This window comes from Mobula hypostoma, chromosome 7, assembly GCF_963921235.1.
Source record: "Mobula hypostoma chromosome 7, sMobHyp1.1, whole genome shotgun sequence".
Classification (NCBI taxonomy): Eukaryota; Metazoa; Chordata; class Chondrichthyes; order Myliobatiformes; family Myliobatidae; genus Mobula; species Mobula hypostoma.
This window is the reverse complement of record NC_086103.1, coordinates 135,450,998-135,474,114: the sequence shown is the minus strand read 5'-3', so window position 1 is coordinate 135,474,114 and position 23,117 is coordinate 135,450,998. Positions and strand designations below refer to the sequence as shown.

At 40.9% G+C, this 23,117-nt stretch overlaps 2 protein-coding genes across 2 annotated transcripts in view; one reads left to right on the top strand and one right to left on the bottom strand.

The window, feature by feature from the left end:
- Positions 1 to 8,491: 8,491 nt before the first annotated feature.
- On the bottom strand, positions 8,492 to 13,589 carry sowahca (sosondowah ankyrin repeat domain family Ca). The gene has a single exon (XM_063052863.1). The coding sequence runs from the start codon at positions 13,454 to 13,456 to the stop codon at positions 11,474 to 11,476; it is 1,983 nt and encodes a 660-aa protein (XP_062908933.1). The 5' UTR covers positions 13,457 to 13,589; the 3' UTR covers positions 8,492 to 11,473.
- Positions 13,590 to 13,705: 116 nt separating this feature from the next.
- Positions 13,706 to 23,117, top strand: part of septin10 (septin 10) — a 61,848-nt gene continuing 52,436 nt past the window's right edge. The window contains exon 1 of the mRNA XM_063054070.1: positions 13,706 to 14,008. Coding sequence (XP_062910140.1) covers positions 13,979 to 14,008 — 30 coding nt within the window. The 5' untranslated portion in view covers positions 13,706 to 13,978. The remainder of the gene's footprint in view (positions 14,009 to 23,117) is intronic.

Genomic DNA, 23,117 nt, shown 5'->3' with positions numbered 1-23,117 from the left:
GAGAATGGTAGCTGTGTGGAATGAGCTTCCAGCAGAAGTGGTTGAGGCAGGTTCTATGTTGTCATTTAAAGTTAAATTGGATAGATATATGGACAGGAAAGGAATGGTTATGGGCTGAGTGCAGGTCGGTGGGACTAGGATAGAGCAAGGGCTCGGGACGGACTAGAAGGGCTGAGATGGCCTGTTTCCATGCTGTAATTGTTATATGGTTATATGAACACCAAGAGAGGCAAAGGGAGAAAGAAGTCAGTGCAGGGTCCCCCCTGTGGCCATTCCCCTTTGGATACTGCTGAGATTATGACCTATCGGGGCGAGGGAGCACTGGCCAGACCGAAAGCACTGTGGTTAGCTCTGAACCTCAGAAGGGTAGGGTGAAGTCAGGCATCGGGGACTCGATAGTTGGGGGGACAGATAGGAGATTCTGCAGCAGCAAAAGTGACGCCAGGATAGCGTGTTGCCTGCCGGGTGCTAGGGTCCAGGACCTCACTGAGCAGTTGCAGAATATTCTTGAAGGGGAGGGTGAGCAGCCAGAGATCTTGATACATATTGGTACCAATGACATAGGCAGGAGAGGGGTAGGGGTCCTGCGCAGTAAGTTTAGGGAGTTAGGAAGGAGACTGAAGGGAAAGGACCTCCAAGATGATAATCTCCGGATTACTTCTGGTGCAACGAGCTATGGAATGTCAGAACAGGAAAATAGCACAGAGGAATGAGTGGCTGAGGAGATGGTGCAGGGGGCAGGGTTTCAAGTTCTTGGATCATTGGATCCTTATCTGGGGAAGGAGTGACCTGTACAAGTGGGGCAATTTGCATTTGAACTAGAGGGGAACCAATATCCTGGGAGGGAGGTTTGCTAATGCTATTTGGGAGGGTTTAAACTAGATTTGCAGGGGGGTGGGAACCAAAGTGAAGAGGCAGAGGATGGGGAGGTTGGCACACAAGTAGAACAGCTTGTAAGGAGTTTGTGAGGATGGATAAGGAGATGATACAGCAAAGATGCACTCAGCCAGATGGTTTGAGATGCATCTATTTTAATGCAAGGAGAATCATAAACAAGGCGGATAAACTTAGAGCGTGGATCAATAAGTGGAACTATGATGTTGTGGCCATTACAGAGGCTTGGATGTCTCAGAGACAGGAATGGCTCCTGAGTTTGCTGGGCTTTAGATGTTTCAAAAAAGATTCTGGAATGGTGCAATAATAATAATAGGGTTGTGGTGATGGGTGATTTTAACTTTTCTAATATTGACTGGCATCTCCTTAGAGAAAGGGATTTAGATGGGGTGGAGTTTGTTAGGTGTGTTCAGGAAAGTTTCCTGACACAATATGTAGATAAGCCAACTAGAGGAGAGGTTGTACTTAATCTGGTATTGGGAAATGAACCTGTTCAGGTATCAGATCTCTCAGTGGGAGAGCATAATAGAGGTAGTGATCACAACTCTATCTTCTTTACCATAGTGCTTGAGAGGGATAGGAGCAGGCAATTTGGGAAAACATTTATTTGGGTTAGGGGGAAATATGATGCTATAAGGCAGGAACTTGGGAACATAAATTGGGAGCAGATACTCTCAGGGAAATGTACGGCAGAAATGTGGCAAATGCTTAGGGAACATTTGCATGGTGTTCTGCATAGGTGTGTTCCATTGAGGCAGGGAAAGGATGGTAGGGTAAAAGAACCATGGTGTGCAAAGGATTTAGAAAATCTAGTTCTAAAAGAAAAGTTTTTGTAAGGTTCAAGAAACTAGGTACTGTTAGAACTCTAGAAAATTACAAGGGTACTAGGAAGAAGCTCAAGAAAGAAATTAAGAGAGCTAGAGGGAGCCATGAAAAGGCCTTGGTGAGCAGGATCAAGGAAAACCCCAAGGCATTCTATAAGTATGTAATATGCAAGAGGATAAGCTGTGTGAGAATAGGACCAATCAGGTGCAACAGTGGAAACGTGCATGGAGCTGGAGGAGGTAGCGGAGGTACTTAATGAATACTTTGCTTCAGTATTCACCAGTGAAAAGGAACCTTGGCAATTGTGGGGATGACAGTTGAGTGTATAGACATTAAGAAAGGATGTGCTGAAGCTGTTGAAAGGTATTAAGTTAGATAAGTCACCAGGACCTGATGAAATTTATCCCAGGCTACTATGGGAAGCAAAAGAGGAGATTGCTGAGCCTCTGGTGATGAACTTTGCATCATCAATAGGGACAGAAGAAGTACCAGAGGATTGGAAGGTCACAAATGTTGATACCATGTTCATGAAAGGTTGTAGAGATAGCCCAGGAAATTATAGACTAGCGAGTCTTACTTCAGTGGTGGGCAACTTGTTGGAGAAGATCCTGAGAGGCAGGATTTATGAGCACTTGAAGAGACATAATCTGATTAGGGATAGTCAGCATGGTTTTGTCAAGGGCAGGTTATGAATTACTAGCCTAATTTTGAGGATGTAACAATGATGAAGGTAGAGCTGTGGATGTAGTGTATATGGATTTCAGTAAGGCATCTACAGTCACCCTTTGCCTCTGTGGGCAAGCCAATTCTGGATCAACAAAGCAAGGTCTCTTTGGATCCCATGCCTCATTACTTTCTGAATGAGCCTTGTATGGGAACCTTACAAAATGTATTCTGCATGGAGAGCAGTGACCAGTGGTATTCCACAGAGATGTGTTCTAGGACCCCTCCTCCAATTTTTATAAATGACCTGGATGAGGAAGTAGAAGAGTGGGTTAGAAAGTTTGCTGATGACACAAATGTTGGGGGTGTTGTGGACAGTCTGGAGGGTTGTCAGAGGTTACAGTGGGACATCAGTAGGATGCAGAACTGGGCTGAGAAGTGGCAGATGGAGTTCAACCCAGATAAGCGTGAAGTGGCTCATTTCGGTAGGCCAAATTTGAAGACAGAATATAAAATTAATGGTATGATTCTTAGCAGTGTGGAGGATCAGAGAGATCTTGGCGCCCATATCCATGGGATATTCAGAGCTGCTGTGCAGGTTGATGGTATTGTTCAGAAGACGTATGGTGTGATGGCCTTCGTCAACCGTGGGTTTGAGTTCAAGAGCTGTGATGTAATGTTAAAGCTATACAAGACCTTAGTTAGACCCCACTTGGAGTACTTGGTGTTCAGTTCTGGTCACCTCACTACAGGAAGGATGTGGATACTATAGAGAGAGTGCAGAGGAGATTTACAAGGATACTGCCTGGATTGGAGAGCATGCCTTATGAGAATAGATTGCATGAACTTGGCCTTTTCTCCTTGGAACAACGGAGGATGAGAGGTGACCTGATAGATGAGTAAAACAGGATGAGAGGCATTGATTATGTGGATAGCCAGAGGCTTTTTCCCAGGGCTGAGATGGCTAACACAAGAGGGCATTGTTTTAAGGTGCTTGGAAGTAGGTACAAGGGGGATGTTAGAGGCAAGTTTTTCCACACAGAGAGTGGTGGGTGCGTGGAACGCACTGCCAGCGACAGTGGTAGAGGTGGATACAATAGGGTCCTTTAAGAGACTCTTAGGTAGGTACAGGGAACTTAGAAAAATAGAGGGCTATGCGGTAGGCAGTTTCTACAGTAGGTTACATGGTTGGCACTGTTACCCAACAGAGGGTAAACAGGTTTTTCTGATATATTAAGCAGTCAGTTACTTGCAAAATGTGACTTGGTTTTAAGCCGGAAGAGAGTTCAAGGAGTTTCAGGAAAATTGCAAGCATTCGGCTTTTGAGAGTATAAAGAACCAGAATTTACTTTACGTGCATTAAGGTTATTGCATGAACTTCAAGAGGGAAACAAAACACTGCTTAAAAAAGTAGATGCAAAGACCAAACCCCAGCTGGGTGGATGGAAGGCCAAAACAAAAAGTCAATGGAATTACAAAAACAGAGGGTTCAGCAGGTGATGTTGTGGATGAGGAAACAAAGAGCACAGATCAGATTGTAAAGGGAGCAATAGAAGGATTAATAAGACAATACTCCAGTGAACTAAATGCACCTTCCCAAGATCAAGATGCACAAACTAGAAGAAAAAGAAAGAAGAAAGTTGTCCAGAACTGTCAGAGCTAGTTCCTGCAATCTCAGAATCAATTCCTACAACCACCGTGGAAACCCAAGACTGTTTTCACAGCCACAAGTCTCATCTGCCAAGCACAGTGATTCCCCCTTGCAACCCACAAGAGTGACAAATCCTCCACAGCAATTTTATATATGTATATACATACAAACACACATTCCAAGCACTTACCTCCAAGTGTAAATACTCCTGCTTCTGACATCTTCTCCAAACTTTTCACCACTCACTTAAAAGGATATCCTTTACTTTAATAAAAACACAATGTTTCAATCATTTTTACACACAAATATTTCTGCAGATGCTGGAAATCCGGAGCATCACACACAAAATGCTGGAGGAGCTCAGCAGGTCAGGCAGCATCTATGGAAATGAACAGTCAATGTTTGGAACCGAGACTCTTCTTCAGGACTTCACTTTTACATATTGTGTCAGTTTATTTCCCTTTCTGAAATTCTAGTTGATCTTGAAATATAATTTTTAAAAAAAATTTTCTATATCGTGCTATATTTTCCATCTGTTTATTAAGGGATCTCACCTCTACATTTCCCCTTGGTATATGAACAATTATATGTCTATTTAAATTGTTATGACCAATCTATAATAGAAAGTAAACATGACAAAGAATTAAAATCTGATTGATACTAATATTAGAAAAACAAACTTTCAGATCAAAAATATTCTGCTTCTCAATCAATTCATCCATCTCTCTTATGCAAAGTAAACTTTCTAGAATTTGGCAAGACACTGCCATAAATCCCGCATCTTAACTGAGACCATGCATATTAGAACAAATAATTTCAAATAATCACAAATCTTGACTTCAGGAAAGCTAAGCCATCATTATAAATTGCATATGTTGGTAATGATCCTAGATTTATTTGGTTCATTTGCAGTATTTGGTGAATCAGTTTAATTTACAGTTCTCAATTATACGTATTCATTACAATTAAAGCAAGTATTCTCTCAATTAACCACCAACATCCCAGACTAAAACAAAAGTGATTCTTTTCAAATACTGTACAGACACACAAGATTCTGTAATTGCTGGAAATCTTGAGCAAAAGACGAAGTGCTGGAGGAACTCAGTAGTTCAGAAAGCATCTATAGAGGGAAATGTCCCAAATAAGGGTGTTAATCGAAAATGTCAACTGTTGTTTTCCCTCAATAGATGCTGCCTAACCTACTGTTCCTTCAGCATTTTAGTGTGTGTTGCTCTTTTCAAACGCAGTCAAACTCCTCTGGGAGTTTGTAATTTTCCCATATCAGCAATAGTCATCACTTGTGCCTTGAATCCGGTAAGCGGGACATCAGACGATTCTATTATTATTATTATTTATCTATTCTTTCCTTGTACTTTACCAAATGCACGATTTCCTAACTAAATCAAAGCTCTGTAGAAAGGAGAGACCATGATGTTCATGTGAATAGTCACCGAATCGCAGAAAGGATTAGTAGCAGAGCCTGCCCTACTTGGACTCATCTTTCACAAGGGTGGATTTCTAAAAGAAATCATTATTAAGAATTCGGAACAGAGTACTGGCTGTTGTACAATTTTCTTACAAGCAGCATTAGATTAAGAAGAAACAGAATCAGCTCTGAGCCACATATCCCCTTTAGTCTGATCTGCCATTCAATTCAAGTCTACTTTCCTACTCTTCATTGTTCAAAACGCTACAAATCTCAGCCTTGAAATATACTGAGTGACTGTATAACAACAGACCTCTGTGGTAGAACATTTCCAAAGGTTCACAACCAACTGAATTCATAAATTAGCTGACCAATCAACTAACTATACACCACTCAAAATGAACATTTTCTTGTTCTACAATGCAGAGGTAGGAAACAAATCTATGCATTATCAAAAGAAAAAAACAGTATTACTGTAAAGAATGCTGTTCCTTGTGGATATGACAATATGTTGTATAGAAATTAAAGCACATTTTTTCTGCTTTTGTTGAAGGAACAAATTAACACATGGGATTGAAGTCTGTTTCTTCAGAAAGCAACATCTTGGTGCCAGAACATTATCTAGACTAAAAAGGTTGTCTTCAGCTAATAAAAACCTTGAATTCATAATTCAAAGAAATCTGTGGAATATGTGAGGCAATGTAAGTCTCTATTACATTATAGCTCCATGCTGCAAGATCAATTTGTTGAGCTTTTTGAGAATGTCTCCATTTCTAGCATCCAATAAGTTGAGCTCTGGCTGGACACAACTTAACTGGAATTACCCACATTGAGTATCAAGTAGAATTTCCTCACTGCTGGCTACTGCACAAGGTATGATTAGCGGCAGCACATCTACACATGTCAGCAAACAGAAAGGAACATAGCCTCAAACTAGTCTGCAGTCTGTCCAGTTCTGGATAAATAATTTATTATTTTATTAAATGTTCCTACAGTAGCACAGAGCTGTCTGTTCAAACATGCCTCTTGCTACGTCTCATAGCTAATTTCAGGATATTCCTTAGCAATGTCATGACTAATGCAGAAAAGCAAAACAGGTGAACTTACTTTAAGGTCTTAATATCAGATACTAAAATTTTAGTAAAATACCAAAGCAAAAATACAGACTGTTAAATTTGCAACATTAAAGACTATTTTAAAAAGTTAAGATTCATTAAGCTTTCTTTATCTGCTACATACATATTGTAGTTTCCTGCAATGCTGCAAATTCTAGTCATATAGTTGCTAATACATGAATTAAGGTTTCCATTTCTCTTTATCATTTGAACATATCCCTTCATTGAAAGGGAATGCTGAACTATCAAGCTTTATTCTTTGGTCCTGCCCCAGGAAAAAAGACGGTTCAAGTTACTGTGCTGCAATAAATGAGATACTCTTATAATAATAAAGGATGAGGTTTTGGGGTACCTGGAAGCACATGATAAACAAGCTGATTCACATGATAAAATCAGCAAGATTTCCTTAGGAGGACATCTTCCTTGACAAATATGTTGAAATTCTGTGAAGTAACAAGCAAGATAGACAAAGGAGAATTGGTGGATGGTATTTAATTGGATTTTCAGAAGGTCTTTAACTATGTGCCACCCCTGAGGCTGCTAGAAAGGATAGGAGCCCATGCTATTACAAGAAAGGTGCGAGCAATGATTGATGACGGGCTGACTAGCAGGAGGCAAAGAGTGGGGATAAGGGAGCCTTTTCTGATTAGCTGCAGTGACCAGTGATGTTCTGCAGGGGTCAGGGTTGGCTCTGCTTTTTTTTACATTTTCTGTTAATGATCTGGATTGCGGGCTTTGTGACTAAATTTGCAGATGACACAAAGATAGTTGGAATGGCAGATAGCTTTGAGGAAGCAGGGAGTCTGCAGAATGACTTGAATAGGTTGCGGAAATGGGCAAATAAGGGAGATGGAATGCAGTGTAGGGCCATGTACTTTAGTAGAAGAAACAAAGGCATAGACTATTTTCTAAATGGGGAGAGAATTCAGATATCAAAGGTGCAAGTGGACTTGGCTGCCTTAGTGTAGGATTCCAGAAAGGTTAACTTATGGGTTGAGACAGTAGTAAGGAAAGCAAATAAAATGTTTGCATTTGCTTCAAGAGGACTATAATATAAAAGCAAGGATGTAATACTGAGACATTTTAAGGTGGTAGTCAGACCACACAGAGTATTGTGAGAAGTTTTGAGCTGGTGTCTAAGGAAGAATGTGCTGGCATTGGAGAGAATCGAGTGAGTTTATGAGAATGATCCCAGTGACAAAAAGGTTAAATGTATGATGGCTCTGGGCCAGCACTTGGTGAAGTTTAAAAGGAAATGAGCAGATCTCATTGAAACCTACCAAATATTGAAAGGACTGGAGTAGACATTGAGAGGATGTTTCTATTAGTCTCAGAATAAAAGGACATTCCTTTAGGACGGAGATGAGGAGGAATTTGTTTAGCTAGAGGGTGGTGAATCCGCAGAAGTCATTGCTATAGATGGCTGGTCATTGGGTATATTTAAAGCAGTAGTTGAGAGGTTCTTGTTTGATAAGGATATCAAAGGAGAAAAGACAGAAGAATGTGGTTCAGAGAGAAAAATAAATCAGCCATGATTGAATGGTGGAGCAGACTTGATTGGCTGAATGGCCTAGTTTGATCTTTATGATCTTATAACAAAGAGCAGTAGAGCAGATAGTGATACTGTCTCATAGATCCAGGGACTCAGATTTGGTCCAGGCTTCAAGTGCATCCTTTGTGAAGTTTGCACTTTCTCCCTGTGACTATGAGTTTCTTCTTTATGCTCTAGTGACTTACCACATCTCAGATGTGGTAACAGGCTACTGTAAATTAACCCTGCTGTTGATGAGAGAAAAAAAAGCAAAAGGGAAATAATAGGCATGTGAGAGAGAGAATAAATTTCTGGAAACAAAAAAAAGGACAATAATTGCTCTGCTAATACTGAATGATTTGAATGGCCTCCTGCGTCTGAAAAGTAATATAAAAGACACTTCCAGCCCAGAGTGGATTTATATTTGCCTATCAGAGGCAACTGCATGTATGACATAATCCTCAAATTCAACATTTTGTCAATCATGATTTACACAGAACTTTATTATTTCATTATTTAATAATAAAATATCAACACATTAGTAAACAAAGCATATTTTACCTCGAGATGATTCACGTGTGCAGTTATGTTTACAAATAGAAACTATTATTTTGTTTTGAATACAAAAGCAAACAAAATGCATTCAAGTTCTCCATTCTTTTCCAAACACAAAACTCATATGGCACCCACTGAAGTATAAAAGAAATGTTGTGGTACTGTTATAATACAGTCCAGCTACATCACTGCTTTCCAAGTATTAGATTATCACTTATTCTGTTATATAAATTATTCAAATGTCAAGTCTTTCCTTTTTTAAAACAAAGATTCATCTTTTATAAATCTAAATTATAAGTTTTGCATATGTATCCATATGGAATGTAGTAGTTTACTATTCTGCTGGTCTTCCTAATTTGTTTGATCCATACTAACCACACATCAGTAATATGATAGTTATGAGGATGATAACAAAAAGTAAAAAAAGTAATCCCACAGCAGCTTGCTTATCACAGATACTAGCCTCACTATGGCTAGTCATACCCTGATTCCATTGTCAGCCTTCCTTCCTTCTGTTTCACTCAAAAACTGATGGGTCCTGCTGCCAGTCCTGGTCTATACCCAGAAAATACCAGACAACAATTTGGCTTCAACTTGGCCTGCAAAGCATGTATTTTTCTTAAGTGAATGTTGTATTTATTATTAGTTTCATCGGGAAATATGTTTCTTTCCCCACATTAGTCAAGATTAAAATGTCTGATCAATTATAGTAACTACAAATGTAGATTATAGTTCAATCTGTGCTTCCCAGGCAATGTCTTTAACATTACCTGTCATGTTATAATATAATAGTACTGAATTGTAATTTTTTCAGATCAACCATGTTATGGGTCACAGAATAAAATTACAGAAAACAGTGTTTAATTTTACAGTGTGAACCCAGGCTCAACAGTATTCACTTGAGATCATCTCAAGCTCATCAGCCTATTCTGTCGGAAATTTATATGTAGGCAATAAGGATAAAATAAGTTGAATATAACCAAGTATTTCAACCACAATTTAAAACATATGTCAACATTGTTACTCAATTTTATGAACAAATATGACTATTACAAGGGCTTCTAAAGCATTGAAAATATTTTTAAGTTTCAGACATTCAAAAAATAAAATTTAGTAATATTTTCTTAATCAGAGAGCTTTCTTTCAGTGTTACATACAACTCACCGTAAGTGTTATGTGGGAATAAGTTCAACTATATCATTTAGTTCAATGGCTGTACAGTATGCCAAACATTTATAATTAGTTTGACACTGTTCTTAAGGCTAAAGGATCTGTCAGGGATCTAAATAATAACTTGTAAGCAAAGCTTCTGTTCTGACATTTTCTAACCTTATCTATAATTTATAAATATTTCCACTTCACTACATTCAGCCAAAGTTCCTATTGCATAAGAGGTTATTGATTTCTCAATGCAGACCAGGTTGATAAAAAAAGTCAATATTAAAAACTTGCAATAAGTTCAAAGGAATTAAATTAAACATTAACAATTAGGGATACACAGCTTTCAATAAGTGGTTTACAAGATGAATTGAGATAAATTTGAAAACATTCCATTATTTCTTTGAGCAATACCTGTCCACACTTCTTCTGATTCAAGTAAGCCTGAAATTAATGCACCATTTAATCTCAACAGCATTTGTTTTGAAAATTCATGGCTGGTTATTTTCAAGGCAGCATGAACAGGGCCAGCTGAGCCATATTCAGATCAATAACAAAGACCTTCAACTTTTTTCTCCCAGCAGCATTAAAGGGTAGCTACAAGTTCAACAAAATATTGGCAACATTCCATGTGAGCTACAAAAAAAAAAGGATTTCTCAGGATTCTAGCAGCATGAGATTATAAAGACCAGTTTGATCACAATCTTTAATTTTACCAAGTACAAATTTCTAATTTAGTGTCTCAAATTGGTTGCAACACGACATTTTAAACTATAATTTAAAAGAGCAGAATGCCTACCTTTAATATTGTTTTAATCCTAGAGAGAGTTTCTCCATATATTTTTATCTTATCCTAAATGGCTGAAAAAAACCTATAAAACCCAACGTCAATTAGAGGCTTTAAATTTACAAATCCTATAGATTAAAATTTAGTGTCACCTTACCTTAAAAGAACCACTCCCTACATTACTTTATCATAAACAACTTATCACCATTAGTACATTTAAAGCAGCAAATCCAGTTACAAGTTACATTTGTAGCAGGTGTCCTTTAAGGTTAGAAATCTTGCAGCAACAAGTACCTTATATACTAAATTATGGCATTTCTAAAATGAATTTCTACATTTTCTTTAAACCACTCAAATTGTTTCAACGTGCTTCACAAATACTTTCAACTGAACAACCTATCACTGAGGGCCTTAAACCAATGATGCAATCCATCACAATATTTACCATACAATATAAACTCCACTCTGTTACTATGACATCTGTATTGGTCTCATTGATCTATAAAAATACTACATATACAAATTTAATTCCATTCCATCATAATGGTCTTGGTTTTTTTGTCATGGCAAGTACGTTTCTAAATACTGTATAATGATTGAAAACAACAATTTCTGACACACACAAATCTTAATTTTACAAAACAAGTGCAATTACTCCTGTTATTTGCAGCATGCAACTCATATTTATAAATGATAACAATAATTCATTGGAAGGCATCAAAGAAATGCGCACCAATTCTTTTTATCCAAGGCAAAAATTTGAATTGACTTAATTATTATATTAATTGAAGTGTAACATACTTAAAAGGAAATTGTATCTAATTGTGATCTGATTCTTCCCAGAATTTTTTTTTTGCTTCTAATGTCTTTATCCAAAAATAGTTGACTTAGGTCTAAGTTTCAAAGCACTTTTAGGATCTCTTTGATCACCTTGTCCTCCAAGTGAGGGCGAAGATTGAATAACCTGTGTTTTAAACCTTATTCTATTAAACTTCATCTTATTAGCTGAAGTTTTCCGGTTGACTACTTTTGAAGGCCCACCATCATAACAAACCTCTTCGTCAGGAGCACTGGTCAATTTGTATGTCAAATTGCCAGGAAGAACTTTCGATATTCTCCAACGCCCATTTGAATTCTGTAATGAGTTTTCTGGGTCAGTGCTCCTAGATGCACCGATGAGATTCCTCAATTCTTCAGGAATGTTTTGACCCAGGTACTGCCACGCCTTTTTCCCACTGTAGTCCCTAATATCTACATCAGCATCATATGCACCAGACAGCAGTTTCACCACTTCCGTATGCCCATGAATGGCAGCCAAATGCAGAGGAGTGTAACCACAACTAGATCGAATATTAATATTCAGCGGAATGTTATGTTTTCTTGCGTAATTGACAAGCATTGCCAACAATTCAGGTTTACCGTGTTTTGCTGCCCAATGAATGCACGTGAATCCAGTGACAAAATCTTTCCACGTGATTAGGCTAGGATCAGCTGCCAGTAATGTCTCGATACTATCCCACGTCCCTTCTGAAGCATGCAACATCCACTCATGTTCCAAGGGATCAAGTGCTACTGACCCACCGTCCTCCTCGTCCAGTTTTGAGGACGTCAAAGAGGAGGAGTCCGTATCGTTTCTACCGAATCCGAAATCTCGTTTAATATTTGGGAAAACAGCAGAGTTGCTGTAAACAACACTATGTCTTAGTTGGGGTGAACCGCTAATCATCAATTCTCTAAAATTTTTCCTGCTAGATCTGGGTGTACTTAAGCTTTCACTATTAGTACCAGACACATCGTTCGAGTTCTCACATATGTTTCCTTCATCACACACGCTGCTCGACCGATTTACCGCCAGACTGCGCTGTAAGCGCTTTCGCGAAGACCTTCTGGTATTAACATCAGGGCTCGTCTTGACTTGAGTGGGTGAAGAGTTGCTGTGAAATGCGGACAATCTTATACCGTCATTCTTCGGTTTTATGTAGTGTGCGCTAGAATCCACCTTTCCCGTTTCCTTAGATGTCGGTAACTGTTTTGCGGGGCATTCAGATAATGTCCAGATTTCTGTACTCTTTCCATCACTGTCAGGTTTTGAGATGTTCAGTAAATTATAGGTATCGACGAGAAGACCTGCACCATCTTTAACATTTGGAACAGCTTGACTGAAATCTAAGCTTGCGTCCAAATCAGCACTTGCTCGAAAGGATTCGGTCACCAATTTTGTTACCGGTTTATGTTCCGCTTGAATATGACTCCCCCCTTTTATGTCGATATTTGACATGGTTGAATTGCTATTCGAATAAATCCCAGGTTTGGAAGTGTCATTTGTATGGGCGTGCCATGTTATTCGCCCATCTTGTTGAATGCTACACTGCTCCACAGCTACACTCTGATTACTTTCGCTGCATTCTTTAGCGCACGAGTTATCCAAACTGCTGCATTCAACCTCTGGGGTTAAGACCGACTCGGAAGCTTCCATCAAACTCTCATCACCCGAGCCCTGTTTGGGGGATTGTGCGGATGATCCGAAGCTGATTTCTGCACATTGCTTGTCACCATTTTCCATTGCACTGCCATCCTCTTTCTTTCCGTGACCCCTACCACCGGCAGACGCTTCCGACCAGTCCAATTTACCACGGTACTTCTTTTTCAGACATATGTACTTCACACCTCCTTCTTGGACCACCAGCCCCACTTTGTTCACAAACTCTTTGAACAGTCCCCGAGCATTTTCCCTCGAGTTAGGGTCGTTCAAAAAAGCTCCGAAATATTCCAAGAGCTGCGTACTCTCTACCTTCCCTCCTTTCTCGGAAAGAAATTGCCACACAGCTTTCAAACTAAATTCCGTTGCCATTACAGACGCTTTTTAAAAGATTTTAGTAGCCGTTTCTTGAAGAGACTTGGGCGGTGAAAGTAAAGGACATCATTATACCGCCTTTTTTTCTTTCCAGGATGAGTGGACACACAGACGTCGATGTATTACCCAGTACCAGCTTGTCAGACACCTCCTCTCCTCCCCTCCTAGCAACCAATCACTTCCGGTCCCCTGCCGGCTGCCTGTCAATCAAGGATCAACCACCGAAATGGGGGGAGGAGTGATAACCAGAAAATAAGCGAATTGACGGGAAGTTTAGAGTAAACAGTAGTTATCACACAGAGTTTGCTTTGTATTTTATAATCAATACAAATGATCTTGCTTCCGCTTTGAATGCTTTTGTTCATTCCAGTAATGCGTGGTTTTCTTCCCCCGTTCTCCCCCCAGTGTGAGACGGATTCTCGCATTGTGCCTTGATTGCTGTGGGAGCGGGGAGCTCGCGCGTTCCAATCTCCGATCGTCACGGCTCGCGCTCGGCTTCCACTTTAGTTTTGTTCTGCAATGGCTTCGGCTGAAATCGCCCGGCAGATGGTGAGCGACTCTTTTTCTTTCTTCACACCCTGGCCCTTTATTCATTTCATTTCAATTGGTCCCTGAGTGTCGTGTAATGTAATTTTGCCAGGGCCAATAACTGGGGTGTTGCCACTTGGTCGGGGGGAGTTGAATTGTAAATATTTGGACGTGCCGGTTCGAGTTTATTGTTACTTGTTGGGGGAGTTGATAATAATTTGATTGTTAGTTATGGAGAGTGCGAGATAGCAGCCGAAGGGACTGGGTTTTAAGAGTTTCAGCGACTCTTTGTAACGCATGTTTCGGTGTGAGAGAAGAATTCCAGGCAAGGGTGTAACTGGAAGTCTTTTTCCATTGCGGAGCATGCGAAACAAAAACTCTTCGACTTCGAATTTGAGTATTTGTGATGTTTCACGCAACTTTAGCCGAAAGTTTCTTGGAGCATACTTGAAACGTTTGGGGGGTGGGGGAGAGAGAATAATTCACGTTAATTGAATGGTGTGCCGACTTCCTGATAAGCCTGCAACGCCACAATTCCTGGGTGAGGCGGTGGTGATACTCTCTGGAATGTGGGTTCCACTGTGGGCGGGACTGGCCTTGGCTCGCTGTCCCATTCGGATAATATACTGTAATAAGCTGTGGATGCAGGCTCCCGGCTTTTGGTCGATCTTTTACGTGACAAATATTTAGAATTGCATTTAATGCAGTCCGGTTCGTTTTCCAAATAAAAGCTTTTCTTAAGTTTGTCGATGCGCTTATTGCTCCAGTAGGTGCAATATTCCACAAGACATTTATCAGTTTTGAAATCACAACTTGCTTAGGGGTTCAGTTTTAGCATCCCCTATATTGGCCAGTTTCAAAAATGGAGATTAGCTCGCATGCATATTATTTAAACTTTTTTTCAATTGATTCTATGCACAAAGCAATTACAATTTAAGTAAATAGTGTTTATGGATGTCTTATGAGCTCTCCTGTTTATTTCCCACATCTCTGTTCTGGTCCCTTCCCTTCCAATACAGCAAGAACAGAGTTCCCTTGGTCCTTCCCAGTGTCTGTATTTAACGAAATTTTCCCATCTCCATGATTCTGCCACCAAACATCTATTTTCCCTTTACAGCATTTTATAGAGATTTCTCCCTTATTGCCTACATGATCTATTCTCCATCTTTGCTTGTCACTTCAAGTCATGGTGCTTTCCCCTACAGCCCCAGGAGGAGAAATGACTGTTGTTTTACCTCTTCCTACCATCCAGGGACCCAAACATTATTACCAGGTGAGGCAGTGATTCACTAGCACATCTTCCTGCCTGGTATACTGCATTCAATATTCACAATGTCACCTCTTTTGCATTGAAAAAATCAAGCTCAGATTGCTTTGAGGAGCTCCTTCAGGAATAATGGTAAGCTTCCAGTATAGCTTGCAAGTGCCACTTTGATTCACCATCCCACTCTGATGTCATGCAAATTTAAGGAACAACATCTGGTCTTCCACCTGAGCATTGACAGACTTTAAGAGAAGCTTTTATCTTTGCAAAGCGAGTAGGGCTGCACTGAAAGTAGTCCTGAGTCCACTGATTACACAGCTAAAGTACCTTTATCTGTTCCCACCTGCCTCATTTCTTCACTCTAGCTGAGAAATTGTCTTTGTTCCACCCAATGTCTCCTCCACCTTTGCTTCCATGTAACATGTCCTTTTCCTTCTTGGGTCTCATGAAGTGTTCCTTAACTGAAATGTTCCTCTTTCTGCTGATGCTGCTTGATCTGTTTCATAGTTTTCAAGCAACTTCCATTTGTTTTTGTATTTACATCATTTTGGCTCATTTTTTTCTTATTCTACATGAATATGACTTGCAACCTTGTCATAAATCATGTTACGCAGACGAAGAAGCTTAATGTGCTGGTTAACTACTGCCATTATAACATTTCGACTTGGTCTTTCATAATAATTCCCTTTGTTCTACACATTCTCATCTTACCTCCTTCTGAAAACTAACTTGTGTATGTTTCTCAGTTCTGATGAAGAGTTGCAGACCCAAAACATTGACAGTTTGTCTTTCCACAGAAAGATCTGATTTTTCCAGCATTTTACATTAACTTCAGATTTCCAGCATCTGCTTTTATTTTTTGTGTACATCAACTTTTCAGGGCAAGGTCATGATAATCCTTTGGGATTTTAACATGAAAGTGGATTGGGAAAACCAGAGAGAGAGAATTTGTAGAATGTCTAAGGAATGGCTTTTTAGAACGCTTGTCGTGTTGAGCCCACTAGGGGATCGGCTATGCTGGATTGGGTGTTGTGCAATGATCCGGAGGTTATAAAAGAGAGTTTAAGATTAAGGAACACATATCAAAGTTGCTGGTGAACGCAGCAGGCCAGGCAGCATCTCTAGGAAGAGGTACAGTCAATGTTTCAGACCGAGACCCTTCATCAGGACTAACTGAAGGAAGAGCTAGTAAGAGATTTGAAAGGGGGAGGGGGAGATCCAAAATGATAGGAGAAGACAGGAGGGGGAGGGATCACCTGTCCAGCTCTTGGCTCCGTCCCTCCCCCTCCTGTCTTCTCCTATCATTTTGGATCTTCCCCTCCCCCTCCAACTTTCAAATCTCTTACTCACTCTTCCTTCAGTTAGTCCTGACAAAGGGTCCCGGCCTGAAATGTCGACTCGACTGCACCTCTTCCTAGAGATGCTGCCTGGCCTGCTGTGTTCACCAGCAACTTTGATGTGTGTTGCTTGAATTTCCAGCATCTGCAGAATTCCTGTTGTTTACAATATGATCGAGTTCACTTTGAAATTTGGGAAGGAGAAACTAAAATCCAATGTGTCGGTACTTCAGTGGAATAAAGGAAATTATAATGTCATGAGAGGGGAACTGGCCAAAGTTGACTGGAAAGGGACACTAACGGGAAAGATAGTGGAACAGCAATAGCTGGAGTTTCTGCAAAAAATGAGGGAAGTGCAAGACAGATATATTCCAAATAAGAAGACATTTTTGAATGGAAGGACACTACCTTGGCTGACAAGTGAAGTCAGAGCCGAAGTAAAAGCAAAAGAGGAAGTAGATGAGGGCATACAAGGAAGCCAGAGCTAGTGGGAAGATAGAGGATTGGGAAGCTTTTATAAACTTGCAGAAGAAAACTAAGAAGGTCATTAGGAAGGAAAAGATGAATTATGAAAGGAAGCTGGGGACTAATATCAAAGAAGATTACTAAAAGCTTTTTTAAGTATATAAAGGGTAAAAGAGAATCAAGGGAGATATAGGACCAATAGAAGATGACACTGGAGATATCGTAATGAGAGATGCAGAGATGGCAGAGGATCTGAATGCGTATTTTGCATCAGAGTTAACAGTGGAAGACACCTGCAGGATACTTGACGTTCAAGAGTGTCAGGGAGGTGAAGTATGTGCAGTGAAAATTACGACTGAGAAGGTGCTCAGGAAGCTTAATGGTCTGAGGGTGGATAAATCTCCTGGACCTGATGGAATGCACCCTCGGGTTCTGAAGGAAGTAGCTGGAGAGATTGCGGAGTCATTAACAATAATTTTTCAAGAATCGATAGATTCTGGCTTTGTACAGGATGACTGGAAAATTACAAATGTTACTCTGCTAATTAAGAAGGGTGGGAGGCAGCAGAAAGGAAACTATAGACTTGTTAGCCTGACATCAGTGGTTGGGAAGTTGTTGGAATCGATTGTTAGGGATGAGATTACGCAGTACCTGGAGGCATATGATAAGATAGGCCAAAACCAGCATGGTTTCCTGTAAGGAAAATCCTATCTGACAAACCTACTGCCATTCTTTAAGGAAATTACAAGCAGGATAGACAAAGGAGATGTAGTAGATGTGGTGTACTTGGATTTTCAGAAGGCCTTTGACAAGGTGCCGCACATGAGGCTGCTTAGCAAGATAAGAGCCCATAGAATTACAGGGAAGTTACTAGCATGGGTGGAGCATTGGCTGGTCGGCAGAAAACAGGGTGGGAATAAAGGGATCCTATTCTGGCTGGCTGCCGGTTACCAGTGGAGTTCCACAGGGGTCGGTGTTGGGACCGTTGCTTTTTACGATGTATGCCAATGATTTGGACTACGGTATTAATGGATTTGTGGCTGAATTTGCCGATGATACAAAAAATAGGTGGAGGAGCGAGTAGTATTGAGGAAACAGAGAGCCTGCAGAGAGACTTAGATAGTTTAGAGGAATGGGCAAAGAAGTGGCAAATGAAATACAATGTTGCAAAGTGTATGGTCGTGCACTTTGGTGGAAGAAATAAACGGGTAGACTATTATCTAGATGGGAAGAGAATCCAAAATGCAGAGATGCAAAGGGACTTGGGAGTCCTTGTGCAGGATACCCTAGAAGTTAACCTCCAGGTTGAGTCGGTGGTGAAGAAGGCAATGTTGGCATTCATTTCTAGAGGTATAGAATATGAGAGCAGGGATGTGATGTTGAGACACTATAAGGCATTTGTGAGACCACACGTGGAGTATTGTGTGCAGTTTTGGGCTCCTTATTTTAGAAAGGATGTACTGACATTGGAGAAGATTCAGAGAAGATTCACGAGAATGATTCTAGGAATGAAAGGGTTACTGTAAGAGGAACGTCTGGCAGCTCTTGAGTTGTATTCCCTGGAGTTCAGGCGAATGAGGGGTGATCTCATAGAAATATTCCACATGTCAAAAGGCCTAAACAGATTAGATATGGCAAAGTTATTTTGCATGGTAGGGGAGTCTAGGACAAGAGGGCATGACTTCAGGATTGAAGGACATCCATCTAGAACAGAGATGCGGAGAAATTACTTTAGTCAGAGGATGGTAAATCTGTGGAATTTGTGGCCACGAGCGGCTGTGGAGGCCAAGTCATTGGGTGTATTTAAGGCAGAGATAGATAGGTTCTTGATTAGCCAGGATATCAAAGGGTATGGGGAGAAGGCAGGCGAGTGAGGTTGACTGGAAGAATTGGATCAGCCCATGATTGAATGGTGGAGCAGACTCGATGGGCTGAATAACCTACTTCTGCTCCTATATGTTATGGTCTTTTGCATAAAGTTGACTTTTTTGTTATAGTCTGTTAATCAGATTTTCTTTATCTTGTTGATTGTTAGAAGTAACAGTGATTACTTTGTTATATTATGATTGTAATCAAGGCAGCCAGTAATCCATTGAAGAAATTTTTAAAAACTGAAATTCTAAGCAGTTCAAGTGGTATCAGTGCAGAGAGATATGGTCAGTGTTATAATCTGTTTTTAGTTGTGGAAATGGTTGGAGTTCTAGTGGCAGTATTTCTCCTTGGATGGACAATAAGGGAGACTGAATAACATAGGTGCAGACAGCGCTGGCGGAGAGAAGCTGGTGAACCATCCCCTTTCAGACATCAGAAGAGAGGAAGCCACTCTGGTTTAAAAATTCTTCAAAGGAAACATGGCTTTCATCTCCCAATACTGTACAGCTTGCTGGCAAATGTACAGTGTCTGGTAAATAAAATAGCTTTGACAGCTCGGTGCTGAACCACAGAGACATTAAAAGCTATTGTGCTTTTTTGTTTTACGGAATCTTGGTTAACCCCTCCGTTCCTGACGCAGTGATATTGCTTGAAGGGTTTACAATACCAAGATAGGTGTGCTGACTCTTTCAAAGGGAGAGGAGGTGCGGTATGCTTTATGATCGGCTCTTTGTGGAGATTAAACGTGGAGGTTGTGTCCCAGTCCTGTTCACCAGATCTGGAACACCTTGCGATCAAGTGCTGTCTATTTTATCTGCCGTAAGATTTCAACGATTATCTTGGTAGTGGTGTACATCCCACCTCAGGCCAGTGTAAAGCAGGCTCTAGACAGACCGAGCAATGTAATCAACAGGCATGAAACAGCACAGATAATACCTTCCCTATCATTTTGATGGATATCAACTAGGCCAGTTTGAAAATGTCTCTAAATAATTATTACCACCAAATCACATAATACCAGAGGACCCAAACCACTGGACCACCATTACACCACCACCAAGAATGCAAACCGTGCTATCCCACATCTACATTTGGAAAGTCTGATTACCTGGCTGTACTTCAGAATTAATGTAAGAAAAACAGGGTTGACTTTTTATTGCATGTACTCAGATTGAATTACCTGTTAACAGTAACTGGCCAGGCTTGCATGAAGAAAGGGCCAATAGAAACTCATCTGAGCCAGAGATACGTAGAAGGAATAATTTATAGAAAAGATAATTTTTAAAAATTACTGTTGCAGAGTATTTAATGGGATATACACATTCTCCATCTGTTTAATCATGAAAGTTGAGTGTCTGAATGGTGCTGGAGCATTTTACAGGGGATGAGAGAGGTATAAGGTATAGGTGAAGCAACATTTGAAGGTGAAAGTACTAAAGACTACGGAGGTGATATGATGAATATGGGAATAGCATTCCTAACATTGTGTCCTCTGTCCCTCTGAAAGCAAATGCGTAGCTCTGACAGCTATAATTAAAAGAAAACCTTGAGCAGTGTGGAAAATCAGCTGGATATTGGAGTCCATGCCCAGGGATGGCTCAAGTTTGCTACACCAGTAAGAGGGTTGTTAAGGTATGTGGTATGTTGGCCTTCAATAGTTGAGGGATTGAGTACAAGAGCCCTGAGATAATGTTGCCACTCTATAAAACCCTGGTTAAAGTATTATGTTCTGTTCTGGGCACCTCAGAGGAAGGATGTGGATGCTTTAGAGAGGATCAGAGAAGGTTTACCAGGGTGCTGCCTGGACTAAAGGGCATGTCTTAGGAGGATAGATTGACTGGGCTAGGGCTTTTCTCATTGGAGCAAAGGAGGATGAGAGGTGACTTAATAGGGGTGCACAAGATGATAAGAGGCATAAATCAAGTAGATAGCTAGAAACTTTTTCCCAGGGTGGCAGTAGCATAATTTTAAGGTGATTGTAGGAAAGCATAGGCAGGTTGTCAGAGTTGAGTTTTATTTACAGAGTGGTGGGTACATGGGAAGCCCTGCCTGGGGTGATATTAGAGGCAGATACATTAGGGGCATTCATGTGCCTATCTTATATTGGCACATGAATAATAGAAGGGAAATTAGGAGGGAAGGGTTAGATTGGCCTTGGAGTAGATTAAAAGGTTGGCACAACAATGGGCTGAAGGGCCTGTGCTGTAATGTTCCCCCACCACCTTATTTTGGCTGCTTCTTACTTCCTTTCCAGACCTGCTGAGGGGTCTCGGTCTGAGATGTTGTCTCTTAATTTCTCTGCACAGCTGCTACCTGACCTGCTATTTCACCTGACTCTTCTGCCATTTTGAAGGCAATGCTGCAGCCTGAGGGTATAACCATTCACTGAAAAAGCAGGATATCTGAATCTTTTAAAGGCAGAGGAGCTGGAAAATGCTATTATTAACTCATCGTGGTGCACAGACGTAGCGGTTATGTCTCAATCCTGCTCACCTGACCTGGAACAGCTATCAGTTAAATATTATCCATTTTATCTGCTGAGGAGATTTTCCGCTGTCATCCTGGTAGCAGTGTACATTCCATCTCTGGCAAATGTCAGGTAGGCACTGGAGGAGCTGAGCACCGTGAACATCAGTCAGGAAACAACTCACACTGATGCCTTCCCTATCATTGGGGAATTCAACCATGCCAGTCTCTGACCAACGTATCACCTGTGCAACCAGAGGAGCCAACACACTTGACACTGTTATACCACCTTCAAAGATGCTTATCATGCCATCCTGTGCTCACACTTTGGGAAGTCCGATCACCTGGCTGTACTTCTACTTCTGGAGTACAGGTAGAGACTAAAGACCACAGCACCAGTGGTGAGGACCAAGAAGGTATGGACAAGGGAGGTGGAGGAGCGTTTACAGGACTGCTTTGAGTTGGTGGACATTCAGGTGAATATTCAGAGATTGGCCTTCGAATCTGAATGGATACGCCTGCAGTTGTCACTGACTTCATCAAGATCTGTATGGATGAGCATGCGCCTTTGAGAACATACTGGACGTGCCCAAATAACAGTTGTGGATGAACCAAGAGATTCAAAGTTTCAAAGGTTCATTTATTATCAAAGCATGTACCCATATACAACTCTGAAATTTGTCTTCTCCAGATAGCCATGAAACAAAGAAAGAACATGAAGGTCGTTTAGAGGGGAACATCAAACCCACCCCTCCCACTCAAAAAAGAACCATTCTGATCATCAACCGCCCCCCCCAAAACCTCTTCCTCCAAACAACCCCTCCCCACACAAAAAAACTAACCCTGTGGCAGCCAACTAGTAGGAGTATTCAAGGACATTTTCAACCTCTCACTGCTACGGGCAGAAGTTCCCACTTACTTTAAAAAGGCAACAATTATACCAGTGCCAAAGAAGAAAAGTGTGGGTACCTGGTATATCGCCCAGTAGCACTCACATCGACAGTGATTGAAATGCTTTGAGAGGTTGGTTATGACTAGACTGAACTCCTGCCTCAGCAAGGACCTGGGCCCATTACAATTTGCTCTACCATCACAATAGGTCAACGGCAGATGCAGTCTCCATGGCTCTTCACATGGCTTTAGACCACCTAGACAACACAAACGCCTACGTCAGGATGCCCCCCCACTTCCCCCCCTCCCCCCCCCAGCAATAGGCAGTGATCAGAAGGAAGGCAGTCAGCACTGAGCTCTCACTTGCCTTCTACATTTATGTCGATGTCTCAATCTCCCTCGATGCTTTAATTGATGATTAACAGACCCTTTAATCAGTGAAATGTTTTTGAACATCGCCTTATGCTCCCGTCTCGAAATTCTTTCACCTCAAGACTGTATGAGTATGTGCTCACTTCCTGGAAGGTCACTCAAATGATCTCCAAACAGAACCCGATGTCAGAACATCTTCAGAGAGGGTGAACCCTTGCAGGGTGCCAGGCCCAGATAGTTTACTTAGGGCAGGGGTCCCCAACCTTTTTTTGCACTGCGGACCGGTTGAATATTGACAATATTCTTGTGGACCGGCCGACTGGCGGGGGGGGGGGGGGGGGTCGCGACCGGAATATAGGTGATGTCAACTATACGTCACTTATAAGTGACTCATACACTCAATTTTGTTTCTAAAGGGGTTTATCTAACGAATGTAACATTAAACACACCGCATATTTTCCTC

Bases quoted from the DNA above. Each gene is read 5' to 3' on its own strand.
- sowahca (XM_063052863.1), bottom strand. From the start codon at position 13,456: ATGGCAACGGAATTTAGTTTGAAAGCTGTGTGGCAATTTCTTTCCGAG.